General features: G+C 35.8%; 1 protein-coding gene across 9 annotated transcripts in view; it reads right to left on the bottom strand.

Moving 5' to 3' along the window:
* LOC132119453 (liprin-alpha-2-like) overlaps positions 1 to 16,491 on the bottom strand; it is an 86,038-nt gene that overhangs the window by 13,294 nt on the left and 56,253 nt on the right. For 7 of the 9 annotated variants that reach the window (XM_059529423.1, XM_059529425.1, XM_059529426.1 and 4 more), the window contains 10 exons: positions 15,724 to 15,888; positions 14,157 to 14,231; positions 12,175 to 12,258; positions 7,960 to 8,181; positions 6,772 to 6,918; positions 5,321 to 5,455; positions 3,796 to 3,879; positions 1,949 to 2,080; positions 1,118 to 1,180; positions 96 to 187 (listed from right to left, as the gene is read on the bottom strand). In XM_059529423.1, coding sequence (XP_059385406.1) covers positions 96 to 187; positions 1,118 to 1,180; positions 1,949 to 2,080; positions 3,796 to 3,879; positions 5,321 to 5,455; positions 6,772 to 6,918; positions 7,960 to 8,181; positions 12,175 to 12,258; positions 14,157 to 14,231; positions 15,724 to 15,888 — 1,199 coding nt within the window. The remainder of the gene's footprint in view (positions 1 to 95; positions 188 to 1,117; positions 1,181 to 1,948; positions 2,081 to 3,795; positions 3,880 to 5,320; positions 5,456 to 6,771; positions 6,919 to 7,959; positions 8,182 to 12,174; positions 12,259 to 14,156; positions 14,232 to 15,723; positions 15,889 to 16,491) is intronic. The other 2 variants (XM_059529427.1, XM_059529428.1) reach the window with 1 other exon arrangement.

Below are 16,491 nucleotides of genomic sequence, written 5' to 3'. Positions count from 1 at the left end.
GCAATATCACTTTTAATGAGCAGATTAAAATAGGGCTCATATTTTAGTTTATTTATATAACAAAATACTATCATCGTTTTAAATCTGGATGTCACCTAGGATGTGTTCCGTCTCCAAATGCCCCGCTCCTGCGCTTCAGATGATCGAGTTCAGCCCGTAACTTCTCAATCTCACTAATAAGCCTCTCCTAAACAACCAGAAAATACTTGAATAGTCAAGCAATCTCGAATCAATACAAGTCTTTTAGAATTATGAAAAATCACACTTTAAGGACTAAAATTAATGGAGACCAATATATATATATATATATATATATATATATATATTTTTAAATAGAGCTTATATTTTAAATAAATTATTACTTTATTTTGTAAAGATTAATAAAATGTATCAACGATAGCAAAGTCATCTATAATGTTACAAAAATTTATTTAAAAAAAGAAAAAACAAGTTCTTTGTAACTTTCTATTTACCGAAAACAAAAATTAACACAATTATATCAGGTGACACAATTGTTTTCAATACTGATAAGAATAAGAAATGTTTCTTGAGCACCAAATCAGCATATTCAACAATTTCTGAAGGATCATGTGACACTGAAGACTAGAGTAATGATGCTGAAAATTCTGCTTTGCCATCACAGAAATTACAAAACTGAAATACTCAAGGCCAAGAGCTGTTTAAGAATAATGCAAAACATAAAAAATGGTGACCATTCACAGCATATGCATATATATATATATATATATATATATATATATATATATATATATATATATATATATATATATATATATATATATATACACTTCTTTATAAATTCATATAAATATCTTAACTTTAAATCTTGATGTTAATTAAGAAAGGTCCATGGACAAGTTATTCTCCTCAGTTATCTCTTCCACAAAGCCACTTGCACCGCGCTCTTTTGTCACTTTTGTCAATCTATTAAATCATTTGGTATATAAATCCATGATCTGCACTCAACAACAATGGTCTTCTTTTTGCGTTTTATTTTACTGTGTTCTGTCCTCAGATATCCCTTGAAATTTGAACACTGTTGCTCATGCCCTGCAGATCTATAATGAGCAGATATTAATGAGCAGTGGTACTGTACCTTGTTGTGATGGAACTCTTCCAGTTGTTTTTGGGAATTCTCCAGGTCATGGATGAGTGCATTCTTGATTGGGAACAAGGAAAAAAAGACAAACAAAACAAAGTTGAGACCAGATGACCTGCACATTCTCTCTCTCTCCGTGCGGTGCTTCAGACTGTCACTTTACATCTGGCCACTCATTCTGTCACGGTCCGTTCTGTCCTCTCATCTTACAGCTCAAACAAAAAAAAAAAGAACTGGGTTCTGTTCATTAAAGCTGAATAGGGAGCTTTTTTATCTCTATTTTTAACAAGCTATTTCCAAAATATGGCCGTGCATTCTCTAGGATGAAGGCATACTATAAATATGGACATAAATATAAATATATATTATTTAAATGTTTTTAAGAATTAATTGCAATACTTTCTCAAGATCAATGTGCATTAAAATTTTTTTTTAAATAAAACAATAACATGATTTAATTATTTTTAAGATGAATTTGCATTCAAAATTCATATTTACTTTTACATTATTTTCTTAGTAATTATGTTCAAGGAAATTGCCTTGTATCTGCCAATGTGGAAAAAATTAAGTAATTAAAAATATAATTACAAATATTTTCTGAAAACAGCTCTTAATATCTTTCTCTCTCACTCTTGCTCTTGTAAGTGCAAGTAAATCTATAATTTGCTGTTACTAGGTCTTGAAAACCAGTAGGTAATGAGACCAGTGTGTTGGAGGGTACTGAATGCTTGTCAGTTTGTGGCTGTGTGGCTTCAATGCTTTTTAAGCATCAGATGACAACGGTCAAATGTGTACAGTAAGTGCAGGTGGGTTTGGTAAAATCCATACCTTGTCCTCCAGTGCAGCCATGCGCTCTTTCAGGTGCAGCTGAAGCCGTTCATTGGACTCGGTGAGGAGACGGTCTACAGTGTCAGACAGACGTTTGTTATGCTCCTCGTTCATCTTCTCTCTCTGCCGAGCCTGAGTAAGAGAAAGAGTAAGAGCGAGCAGAGAAGACAAAAGCAAGAAAGAAAAAAGGGAAGCATGAAACAACAACAACCTTTATTTTAAAAGCAACCCTAATTAAACACACCTGATCCCACAAATCAAGTTCTTCAGGCTTATTTGAAAACTATATTTCATGTGTGTTGAAGAAGGGTTGTAACAAAACTCTGTAGGACTCCGGCCCTCCAGGAATTGAGTTTGACACCCCTGGATGCCTATGGAATTTGTTTTTCTGAACCAATAGAGGGCAGTATTACACCCTGGTGCACTGTGATCGTATTCTAGGAGTTTTATGTCTGATTTTTTAAATATTAAAACACATAGATGCCTCTGAAAGTTAACATTTTGCTTCAGTGTTTAATTCTAATTTCTCACAGTTTTAAGGGGGTTTCTAAGGGGGTTCATTTTGTGATAATCTTTCTAGAAAATGAAGAATGACATTCCTTGTAGTTGAATGCAGGGGTGATGACTTTTAAACACAGTTGCGGTGGGATATGGGCACTCAGTTGCCTGGCAACAAAATCTTAATTTTCTTTTGGTGGCAGTGGTCTTTAAAATGTAGTCAACACAAAGAATTGTGACTGACAGGAAAGAACTGGAGCTAGTCTGAGGTGTAAGTATCAAGGTTTAATTAAGTCTGAAGGAGGATAAGGACTCTCTTTGACTGCTTTAAGTCATTACAACAGCTCACACACAGGAGGAAATTAACCATGCATGAATTATTCAAAATCCAAATATAGCAGCCAATTACAGCTCTGCTCTCACTGGGGGTGGGGAGATTCATCTGTAAGATTGGCTAAAAAATGTCCCATATTCTCAGAGCAGCAGCATGCGTGTGTATTTGTACAAGAGTGCTAGCTTATCAATATTTGTATATATGCCTCTGTAGTGTGTGTAAAAAACACAAGAAAACACAAAGTAGCATAGGCTAATCAGAGTGGTCAGCCCTCTGAGTCTCTACAGTGAGGTCAAACACACCGCCTGCAGGCCTGGTCGAGACCTACCGGGCAAAAGGTAACACGTCTTCCTTAACACCCCCCCCCCCCCCCCCCCACACACACACACACACACACACACTTACTATGAATTTAGGACCATATACTAATACTGTTTTAATATAATTGTAATTAAAATACAGACTATCCTTGAAACCCAAACAAAAAGAAAGGTTTTTACTGTTTTAAAATAAAATATCTGTCACCAAGCTATGGCTATACATGTCCACTGACTCCTATTCTATTGTTAAAATATTCTATTGTTAAATAATATGAACAGATACATTTTTTTTTAGAATATACTAGTAAATGTTAAAATAAAAGAAAATTAATAAATCCAAATATAGCACTATGGACTTTTTTATTTTTATTTCAGAACAATTGTTAAGTCTTTTCCCTAATAGGAACCATCTGATGTAGGTTCATATCAAGTTTTGTGCAGACATTTTGGCCACACAAATGAACATCTACACAAAAAACCCTGGTAATCTCAACAGTGTTCATTCTTACGTGCACTCAAACAAATAACCTCACGCACACAGCGTAACGAACCAAAGCCATTCACACTCTCTCATTTTCTCCCTTCCATCATCCTTCAGGCGATCTCATCTTTCCACTATCCAACATTCTTTCAATCAGTGACACACTCTGCACCCCTGTTTTCTTTTGGTGTCGTGGCCCCAACCCGGTCCTCACCCTGCCCAATTCTTGGTTCTTCTCTTCTAGCTGGGTCTCCAGTTGGCGTAAACGCTCCTCGATATTTCCATGACGCTCCTCCGCCTGCAGGAAACACTGACATTAGTGTAAAGAGCAACAGCTGGGCTAAAACCTTCAGATTAGATCCTTCACATTTCAGAAAAAAGAGGTTTAGATTTAATGTTTAATTGCGAGCCATTTTCAAAATGAAAATAAGGCTATGAGGCATGAAAGTACAGGGTTTTTTTTCAGTGCATATTGTTGTATAGTTTGGCTTCTCTGACTAAGGTCTATATCCCAGTGATGACATATACAGTAAATGGGATCTTAGGAAGGATAAAGTCTCCATCTGGTTTAAGGCCAGCCATGGATCTGTATCATAGGTACATGAGGTGTATGACAGGATGCCACTGACTGAGAATGATAAAAGTTGCCATTTTTAATTATCTGCATAAGCGAGACTATAAACAAAACCCCACTGCCTCTCTGTCACTCTGACAAGACATTTGGCTGCCTCAGAAAAACACTGTCATCCACAATTCTAGCTGATGTTAACATGAGACGTGACTGCTACAGAGTGTGGATTATCTAAACTGGCAAGAGATGGAGATGGAAGTCTGTAGAAGATAAATATCTGCTCTACCTATGTTTGATGGCTGATGCTTTATTATATCCAGTAGAGGTGTATTTTATTCTTATTTATTTTAGTCTTTTTTGACACTTGAAGGACAGAACTGATGGGAAAAAGGGTTGAAAAAGGATGAAAAAATAATGACTTCCATGGAGCACCATGTCTCAGTGTGTGGGAAAACACATTGCCTGACTAGGCTTCAGGTCCGATACCATGTTTCAGGATCCAGATTTTACTTTGGACATCAAGTGGAAACCCAACACCATAAAAACCCAATTTACATAGTAAATTCAATTAAGTACTCAAATAATCAATTACCACAACTATACAGTACAGGTCCAAATTATATAAAAATAAATTAACATGATATATACAACAAGTGTGATTTATCCGTTAGGCTGTTATGTCTGTCTTCAAACACATTGTCGTTAACTAAAATAAATCTGAAATAAAATTAAGAAACCTATGTGAACTAAATGAAACCTATTGCATTGGCAACTAACTGAAATTAAGTTTAAAAAAGACTCTGAAATAAAAAAATCAAATAGAATCAAAATAGAAACATTAACAAACTACAAAACATAATCCATTTAGAACGTACCAGCAACCCAAATTTGGGTCTTGAGTCTTGACCCATCATAGAACTTTTAGATCCTTCTCTAAATCATGTCTCAGTGGGCTAAAAAGTCCCACTTTTTGAACAGCTTATGTTGCTCATCTCTTATCTAATCCTGCTGTGTAATCTTTTAGTGTCAGTTTCCGTCCTTCTTCACCTTATCATGTTGTTTCATCACCGTCTCAGAGGGTGTTTTCCTAACAGAAAATAATCTTACGAAATGACACTCTCATTTTTTTTCCTGCTGCTGTTGTCTGGAGAAATGATTGAGTACTGGCCTTGGTGAGGGCGGCCACTCTCTGGGCCAGTTCAGCCTCCACCTCGGGCAGAGTCTCTGCCTTCCTCATGGTCTGCTGTAGCCGCTGATCCGCCAACTCCAGCAATTCCTGAAGGTGTCGTACCTTCTCCTCGCTCTGATAAAAAAGACATGCGCACACAAACAAATAAGACAGAGGGTGTACATTCATGTAAACACCATAAACTCCCCAGTTTTAGTAGAAAACACAGATATTATATACCCAATAGATGTATTACATGGTAAGACCCACACAAGGTTTCAAGGAACTCAAAACATAAACACAAAAGAATATATACCATAAATGTGAATAGTAAGCAGCACACATAAAATACAAAACAAATAAGTGCACATAAAAACAAACTACCAGTGTACGAACACACACAAAATACATACACTTGATTAATTAGCCAATTCAAAATTTTATTATACGCTCCTGTTCAAAAGCTGAAAAGATATTTATGTTTTTTGAAAAAATCTCACCAAGTGCTCACCAAGGTTGCATATATTTAATTAAAAATACAGCAGAAACAGTAATATCGTGAAATACTTTTACAATTGAAAATAACTGTGTTCTACATTATTTTAATATATTACTTTAAAATGCAATTTAAAGTAAGCTCAACTTTCTGTATTCATTAGACCAGTCTTCGGCTTTACATAATCATTCAGAAATCATTTTAATATGCTGATTTGATACACAATAGATATTTCTTATTATCAATGTTGAAAACAATTATGCTGCTTAATAGTTCTGTGGAAACTGTGATACAACAACATTTAATTGAATACAAATTGTTAGTAACATTATGAATGTCTTTACTGACACTTTTAATCAATTTAATGCATCTTTGATTAATAAAAGTATTATTTTCTTAAAATAAATACATCTTACTGACCCCAAACTTTTTAAGGGGTAATTTACATAAATACATTCATATCAATATGATGTAATGCAGTTTTTCATTCTCATTTGCTTAAACAGGACCACTGCAAATATTCACATGGCCTGGGACAACATTTTATTAGGTCTGCCCAATTCCCCCTAGGCCCAATAAGTGGGGGAGTGCAAACTCACAAACTCATGCTGTCTATACAACACCAGATGTCCTATTTATTTCTCTCTTTTGATATCACCAACATCCATGCAATTTGGAATCTTCTTTCTCCAGCTGATAGATCTGGATATTAAAACAGGTGGGCAGTACCTGCTTCCTCCCAGCATGCTGAAGGATTCTGAATTGTTCCAGCACAACTCTGCTGTTTTTAAGGTGAATTAAACCCCCTCTGACAAACACATGCCCTTCACATGCACACATACAGATAAAACATGACTCTCAGAACTGCATTATGGGACATCTACCAGCACTGACCAACAGCTCATACTAGAAATGAACTTCAAATCAGCACAGGCCTGATTCAAGGTTGGCGTACCTGTCGGTAGAGTGAGTCCTTGGTGGCCAGCTCGTTCTCTAGCTTGTCGTTCAGGTCATGGATTGAGGTGGTTTCTCTCTGAGCAGCCAGGTAACGTTTTTCTAATGTTGTGATTCGCTCCTCCATGTCCTCCTTCTGTGCCATTGCCTGTTGAACAGGCACATAGTAAGAGAAAACAAAAACTAGGGAATAATTTAGTAATAATAATTTAGGGAAAAGGTGCTAAAAGTCAGCATAAAATAAATAAATTCTACATGCATCTTATTGTTACAATTGTAAATGCTTCATCCATGAATGACTTATTTATTTATTTATTTATAACAGACTTCTCTCTAGTGACATATGTTGGATTTCTCTAATCATTTAGTTCCCTTAAATCCCGCCCCTTTCTTGGAATCGATTGCAAGCTCAAATTTAGATCTGCCTCCATCTATCAACAACTGATGGATGGAATTTTGAGTTTGTTACATTTGGATGTGCATTACATTATGAAAAAAAAAATAATAATAACAATAATCTGCCACTACTTGTTACATCGTAAATTGATATTATTACGAAAACAATTAAAATAAAAAGGGACTGATCAAAATTTTTTATTTTCCTAATCTTCTTTTGTTGCAAACCAATATGAAAAAAACAAACAATCTTTTAAACTACTCTTTTCTATAAAATGAAAGATGAAAGAATAAGGTAATAATATAAAGCTCCAAACAAGACAAAATGTAAAAAAATAAATAACCTGACAAACACCATAAAAATACGTTTCTGAAGCCATTGTATAACTTTGTGTAAAGAACACACCAAAATCGAAGGCTATTTATTAACTAAAATGCACATCCCTTGCTGTAGCAATCGATATTTAAGGATTTGGTCACATTTGGTTACAAGACAAGTGAATATACTTCAGTTGTATGGAAAAGAACAGCATGAGCATTCTACAAAGCATCATCTGTGTTCCACTAAAGAAAGTGACACTGATATTTAAAGGGGGAAATGTTCCTTTATATACCCCAAAATGTTAGACCTTGTCAAGGAATGAGTGCATTATTTGTAACCTTCCGTTTCTCAGCAAAAATAAAGCAGAGCTGAGAAAATATCCTCACTGCCTGATGTTTTATCTTCCCTGAGACTAGTCCTCATCAGCTTGTCCTCATTCAGTCCCTTTCCTCTTTCCCCAATCATTCTAACCTCGCGTATGTCCCTCTGGTGTTTGGTGCTCAGCTCCTCGCTCTTCACTAGATCTTTGCGAGCCGTAGCCAGTTCAGTCTCAAGCTCAGACATGCGATCGGTCAGGCCGCTGATCCGTTCTCTGTTTTGGGCCAGTTCCTTATTGGCCTTATCCAAAAGTTCCTGCAGCTCCAGAGACCTGCTGGTGTCATCATGGACATCGATGGAACCATTGGGAAGCCTCTGTCACAAACACAAAGAAATGTTAGTGATGCAATGGAGAGCTAGTTGAGAACTTTAAAACTTGTTAATCGGTCCCCTGATTTCCACTTAGGGTCCTAAATAAGCTTCAGAATGCCAAAATAAACTTCTAAATGATTTTCAGAGAGGCATAATATGCTGAGTCAGAGTCTGAAGAACAAACTCAGCAAGTTAAGCAGCTTGACTTCAATTATGGCCTCAGGAGTTCAGAGGTTCTCTCGCATGCATCATATTGTGACCGTGCATTTCATCCATCTACATTATACAGCTGAATAAATTAAATCCTCCAGACCAGTGATTTTGCCAGCCTTTAAACCCAGGGTTCCTCTGCACATTACTGGAGAAAAGCACAACCTGGGTTAGATGCATCTTTTCCCCCAAAACCGGCTGCTTTCGTAAAACCAAAATTTCCAGTTTGGACTTAAAATTAAAGGTGTCATATGATATGATTTCAGGTTTTCATTTCTCTTTGGAGTGTTACAAGCTGTTCGTGAATAGATAAGATTTCTAAAGTTGCAAAGACTAAAGTCTCAAACCCAAAGATAATTCTTTTAATAAAAGTTTAAACTCATCCACGCCCTCCTAAAACGCCTCGTTTAAACACACCTCCACATGTCTACGTCACTGTATGGGACGATTTGCATAACACCGCCCAAATGTTCACACAAAGAAAGAAGGCGTAACTTTTATTCTCACTGTTGCCGCTGCCACCATGTCGTGGAGATGCTGTGTGTTTAGTTGTGAAACTACTTTGTTTGGCCTTCCAAAAGAGGACACAACTAGAAATCAGTGGTTAAGTTTTATTCACAACACTGTTCCAGAACAGTTCAAACCAAATATTTAGATGTGTGCTGCATATTTTATGAAGGGCGAGGACTGCTTCCTGTGAGAGTAGCCTCCAATGCTGGTGTTCTGACAAATAATGCTGTCTTACAGCCTGTAAGTATATTTTCATATTTAAAGGATTTGCCACTGACAACTCAAACCTGAATTTTTTCAACAGTTTAGAGTAGCACCTGTTGTTTGTCGTTTCTCCGATCCTGAATGCAGACATGGTTTTATGTTTACGCGGTGCGATGCAACACAAAGACAGTATAAATCAATATAATCAGTAATAATGTCCCCACTTGATGCTACAAATGCCTCATTTGTAATGGGTTTTATTGTTTTTGTCTCATGACGCAGGGACTTGGCTTTACAGTATGGTGAGGGGCAAAATTATTCCGTCACATGCTTGAGGCATTCGGCCAAAAACACAATGCACTGGATAACTGGTCAATCAGTGTACACCTTGCTTTTCAGACCAATGAAATAATGTACAGTATGTGGAAAAAAAGAAAGAAAGAAAGAAAGAAAGAAAGAAAGAAAGAAAGAAAGAAAGAAAGAAAGAAAGAAAGAAAGAAAGAAAGAAATGTGGTGGAAATTACACAGATTTATATTCACAGAGTTTAACTTCCACATGAAAAGTCCACATGGCCCATAGTTAAAAACACCCTCATATGCTGTGATCTTTCGCTTCCTTGGCTTTATCAGAAATTTTGCAGAAGCCTATCGGTCACTCTACTGGGAGTCCACAGAAAAACCCAGATCAGCCTCTGACAGGCTGAACTTAGCTTTAAGTATCTGATGAGCCATGAACCACAGGGACTATCAACCATATTTCTGACCTCCAGGGAGGCTTGAGCCAGCTCTCCAAAGAGACACACAGTGTGGACCACGTCTGCCGTCTCTGACAATTTCTATCTATTTCTGTCTTCTTTCATCCTCTCCATCCAGCTCTATATGATTCATTGTTTCTAATCACACATGCAGTTTGAAGTCAACTGTACATTTACATATAATACATTCCAGCTAAATTTGTACATTTCAGACGAAAGGTATCTTTGGAAAAGGCCTGCAGGCCTCTCATTTTCATTGTCTTCCTCTAAAGGTGTAATATTATGAAACACAACCTTTCAGGTGCTAACAATTTCCAGCAGAAACCCACCAGCACATGTTTTGCTCTTGCTCTATTAAAATAAAATGATATAAATTATAATAATAACCATCAGAGAGATACCAGCCTTTCCATTTTGAGAAAAAGAATATAAAAAAATGAGGTCTTCCTCAATCCACATTTCCGAAGCTTCTGACTACTTAAATACCTGACAGTGATGATCTAAAATAAACACCTGGAGGAGCTCTGCTAAAAAATGTACATATACACATCTAATACCTTTAAGTCCTAAACATGTCCTGTCACAACCTCCTGTTTCAACAGGAAATACAGGAACAAGAAAAGAAAAGCATATTTGTTTAGTCCATCTTTAAAGTTGTGATGAAACAGAAGTAGTGTCAGATCTGACATAACATTTTGAATAAAAATGACTTTATACATTTTTTGTATTTTTTTAATTAAACCCGTACATGGATGAATCACACACAATAAGCTCTATAACAAGCACTTAGAAAATAGATAGAAAAAGGGTACATTTTCTTTTTTCTGCTCCTGACTTTAAAGACAGACTTTCATAATGAAACCACAATCTAATATCTGCGCCCAGACTAATTTTGTGTGATGAGCAAATTGATAATGATAATGCATTGAAAAAATCTCTTACTACTGAAGATCAATCAATAGCATTTCACAACCATAAATAAAAGGTAACGTGATATTTAAACAATGAACCATGGGATCAAAGATTAATAGCAATTCACGATTCTCCTATTGACCAGACTCCTGCTAGAAGTGAGTCACACAGAGACAGGAGACAATTTAGCAGCCTGTGCTGAAGGTTGAAGGGCAACTTGGCGCATTATCAATGCAGTTTATTTCTTGGTAGCAAAGAAAATACCATCTGTGAGAGAGGTATTAGAGCAGGAGGAACACTTTTGGACCAGTGCAAGGTGGAAGTAACAATAAAACCTATGGGGTCATACACTAACGTTTAAAAGTCTCTTATGATTACTAAGGCTGCGTTTATTTGATCAAATACAGTAAAAACAATAATACTGTGAAATATATAAACTAGACTTTTCTATTTAAATATATTTAAAAATGTAATTTTTCCTTTGATGGCCAAGCTTAAGTTTTAGCAGACATTGTACCAGCATTCAGTGACACATGAGCTTTAGAAATCATTCTAATATGCTAATTTGGTGCTCAAGAAATATTTCTTAGTATTATCAATGTTGAAAACAGCTGTGCTGCTTTCATAGTTTGGTGAAAGCTGTTATACTTTTTTTCCGGATTCTATGCTAAAAATAATGTTTTGTTTGAAATAGAAATCTTTTATAACATTCTAAATGTTTTCACTGTAACTTTTGATCAAATTAATGTGACAAGAAAAAAAAAAATCTTAATGACCCCAAACTTTTAAACCGTAGTTTACTTTGGCATGCCGTTTGTACTGTCAGAAGAGAACATTATGATTTACCGACTGATGCACAGAATGTCCTGATAAAGATTTAGCTTTAAAAGCTCATATCATGCATTTAGTTTTTTTACTATTTTTCTCCCTCCACTTATAACGTTAGTCATAATGTCATTTTTTGACCCCCTTAAAAAATGTTAAATTATTAAAATGTTTTCAGAAATGTACTTTCGAATGCTTTAGCACACAAGGCTATTTCTGTCACATCCTTGGACATTTGTGTTGTGTTTTCATTCCTCATGTGTTCCGTGACCTAGTTTTCCTCAGTTGCCCTGATTATTCTGTTCACCTGTCCTTGTATATCATCTCGTTTGCTCATTAGTTTGCCTGTCTTTATAAGCCTTCAGTTTCTGTCTACTTGTCGTCCGGTATTGTGAATGTTGCCCCTACAGGTGTCTCCTGCCTGTCTCCTGTTATTTACCTTTCTGTGGATCTATTAAAGACTTTATGAGTGGATCTACATCCTCGTGCGTGTTTAGACCACGTTATGTAACAATTTTAATCTCTATCTTAAATGCAAATGTATGTTAATCCGAACTTTAAGTAACTACATCACATGTACCTTCCATGTAGGTTTAGAGCTGTCCATTCTGTCCACAGCATCCCCATCCACTTGTCCATCCTTTCTCTGTCTCAACATGACCACCTAGATAAACACACCAAACAAAGTCACTCTATAAATGTTTTAAATATGTTGAACTAACCTACAGAACCAGATAACATTTTATGCTACATTAACTGTGTCATAGCACATAATTACTGTTCATGAAGCACAGCAGAGGCAACAATACATTTTTTTTTCAATTGCACATTATGTAGATGTACATTTTGGGTAATAGTGCGATTTAATGGTGTTCCTTTTAATAGCATTTGAGTGATGTTCCTGTCTTCTTAAGGCAGGCGAGGAGTCTTGTGGGAGATAAGATTATACAAACTTCCCATTTTGAGGAATTAACTTATCATTGTGCTTAAAAGCCACATGTTATTAAGGTATAAATGAAATACTGGTGGGCCATTTGCATTTTAATCCTCACATATAAGACCCACTGAATGTGAAAATCGGAGGAAGACAATTAAAATATGTACACATTAATTTGCCTGGCAGTATTTGAATAAAGGGATGTGATTTACATATTCACAAGGCTCTCTTTATTACAGCTCGTTTGTATTGGAGTATTAGAGGAGGCTGACGAGAGGAGGAGTGAGTGACACTGCTTCTTAAAAGTCCCTTAAAACGCTCTACTATATGAGAGCAGCATTCAAGACAGCTACAAATAGACTGAAGAATATGCAGCATTACAATCTCTTTATCTCTGGTAGGAGGACAATAGAATCAGGTTTTTTTTTTTTTTTAATTTTTGTTTTTAGAGTTTTATGACACACAATCCACCACAAGGACCAGTTTACTTCAAGTTATGATGAGCTTGTAGATTGGCAGTTTCAAAGTTGATTCCCCAATATTGGTGATGACCACTTCCTTTGTTTCCTTGCGGCATTAGGTCCTGTTTGTCCTGAGACAGCATAAAATCTTCCCGCTGGTCTTAATGCAGCATCATGACACCCAGAGGCCACCTCACATCCCGCCTCTGCAGTGCGGACTGCAGCCAAAGACTCTTCTTACTCAGCGGATGAAGGAAAAACAGCTTTTTTTTGCCAGTGCATTCAAACATGGTGACTGACCCCACTAGACAGTTATGAATGATGTGATGATTGATTCAGTGGGAGGGTGTAAAACTAGTGCACTAAAGCATGCAGCACTTTTTTTTTAAATAAAGGCCATCTATTTTACATATTATATATGTATTTCTCATTATAGATTCAGTATATGTCTCCCACTTGAGGTTTTTAATTAACTTTTAAAGGGATAATCCACATCTTTGGAACATAAATAAATAAATAATGTGTATAATTTTTTTTTTCATCCATTGAAATCGTTTGCAATCAACGTTTCGGATTACAGAATTGTCATATAAACTTTTAGGTGAACTAGAATTTATGATGCCAATACCGGACAGTGTTGTCGATGGTCGCATAATGTAGTTTGCGCAAAGTCTCTTAATCTGCAGTACCCCAGGCAATTATTGCAAATAGTATCTAAAATATATTCTCATATTCTAAAACTGGATGATGGGCATTTTGTAAAAACAATTAAAGAAATAATTTGATTACTTGTAATTTAAAAATAATGAGTGGTATGTGAAATGTATATTTTATTTTATTCACAAATGTTACAAAACCAGTTAAATGAACATGAATAAAAAGTAAAAAAAAAATAATAAACCATTTAAAAAAGTATGAGGTTACACAGAAAACAATCTATAGAGTCTACAGTTAAATCCATGAATTATGATACTACAGTATGTCAAGTGCATTGGCTTTGTTTAAACTCTCAAAAGCATGTGTGTAATGGAAACAGACAGTGTGTATTCCTGCATGGGTTGACAGCAGGGGGCAGGTGCCCATCAGACAGATGTTAATGAGATCAGCAAATCCATATCATTGTGCATGCATACTTAAACACACACATGCAAAAAAGGGCCGTACCTCCTGACTGGCGGCTGCCAGCTGTCCTTCTAATGTAGTCACCCTTTCAAGAGCCACCCGTAACCTTTCACGCACCTGTGCACATGAAAAACAAAAGAGAGATTAATAGCAAAATGTATACGTGCCAAGACAGCACCCTCAGCATCGATTCCACTTGCAGTCACGAGATCAGCTACTACTAATGTTACATAGTCTTACATAGTCATGACTTTACTTTTTTGAAAAGCATTCATTTGTTTCTTTAAAATATTACAAGCAGAGATGCATGACAGTGCAATTATCACATCGTGATGGCTATGATTAAATTAGATAAACATAAGCTTTACTGTTTTAGAGAGAAGCTCTGCATTTACACATGTAGTTCCTAATGCATTTCTTAATTTACTTCAGCATTTGAGAGCGGCTTGGTTCATTCACTGTAAATCAAGCCGTTCTGAAACACTGATTTGATGTGAACATAGTGCCAAGTTTCAGTCTGACCCTATAATAATAATATAATAATAGAGCTCTGAAATTATGATTCACCATGGCAACAGCATCTGACGAAAAGAAGTCTGCACACTACTGAGTAATAACTTTAATTCTTAATCACTGTTATAATATCAAAGGTAAAAAGTGGCAGAAGGGTAAATTATTTAAGTGATATTAATTTTCATGGTATCCTACAGGCAACATGAACATATAAACATGAAGTATAAAACCATAATTCAATCAAGGTAAAGCTATAAACATAAAAGGTTCATGAGTTTAGGATACATGACTTTACAAGCATTTGCCATATTATAGAAATATAATTCAGTGTCTATTTCAGTTCGCAGCAGCTTTTTCCACAGAGTTTAATGCTCTTTTCACATAATTAAATGTTCTCTAATCCAAACTGTTGCATTTCTTAATTAGAGTAATGAAATTAACATTTGACTTCTACTCCAATAGCAAGAAGGCTCGAAAGAATATTGAAGAATAGATGAAGAGGAGATGGCCACAATACCTGCACTACAAAAAATGCTTTTCTTACTCAATTTTTTTGTCTTGTTGTTTCCAGTCAAAATATCTAAAGATTAAAGAAAAATGACATAAGGTATTAAGTCTTTGAAGTGCATTTTTCTTATTTTGCAAATTACCTGCCAATGGGGTTAAAAAAATTTATCTTGTTTCCATTTCCATTCATATTATTTTTCTTGTTTTACGTAAAATGCACTTAAAAATATACTCACAATATGCATTTTTTTGCAGCATGAATGAATGAATGAGCTATTTAAACATCTCTTGCGCTTTAAAAAAGGGGAGGAGACCAAAATAAACTCTGGATTTAATTATGTAAACCTGCTCCCGACCAGGTTCACAGAGTATGTTACCATGAGTAAAAGTTACCTCTCTTTCAAAAATGGGATTGACTTGCCTCCGAATTCATGTATTTTTCTTATCGCAATATATATATATATATATATATATATATATATATATATCACTGGAAAACAAAATATAGGAATGTTAGTTTTTTTCCATTATTGTGCGGCCTTAATTACAAAAAAAAAAAAAAAAAAAAAAAAAAAAAAAACAACCTTACTTTTTCATCCAGAGCTTTATGATGCTCAAAGAGGGATTTCAGAGCCTTGAGCACCTCCACCTCACTGGAAACCCCGGACGGTGGAGGAGCTTGCCTCTTCACCACAGTCATCCTGAGGGAACGCTCGTGACGTGACACCAGACACTCTAAGTGCTCCAGAAGTAGCTATTGAACAGCAAAAATGCAGAAACACACAAGCACATGCTAACTCATTTATCGACTAGTCCTGGATCACATGACTTCATTTGTACTTGTTCTATACATGGTTACTGCTACTTATAAGCTCTGTATAGTAACATGTAATGTCCCAGTACATTTTTAAAATCATTCAAGAGTGAAAATATAGTCAACTTTGGGTGCTTTACATTGTAAAAAAATGTCATAAGCGAATCGAACTGGCACTGCGAGTACAAGCAAATCTGCAAGCGAATGAACATCTTTTACAATGTTCATGACAATGAAGCAGCATGAATCTGCCAATGGAGATATGCACATTTCCTTTTCTCCTCTGCATCACTAAAGCTGTGTGAACATCCTCTCCATTCACACAATCTCACACCGTTGAGGTGGAACAATGTTTGGCGAAGCATTTACATAAATATTTAACCACCAAATATTTTTCAGGAGAACTAATTGACTATTAAAAATAATAATAATAATTATAATAATTCCTTACATTTGTATAGCGCTTTTCTAGGCACTCAAAGTACTTTACATTGTCAGGGGGTATCTCCTCATCCACCACCAGTGTGCAGCATATTATTTTCC

This window comes from Carassius carassius, chromosome 38, assembly GCF_963082965.1.
Source record: "Carassius carassius chromosome 38, fCarCar2.1, whole genome shotgun sequence".
NCBI lineage: Eukaryota > Metazoa > Chordata > Actinopteri > Cypriniformes > Cyprinidae > Carassius > Carassius carassius.
This window is presented reverse-complemented; position numbering and strand designations above follow the sequence as displayed.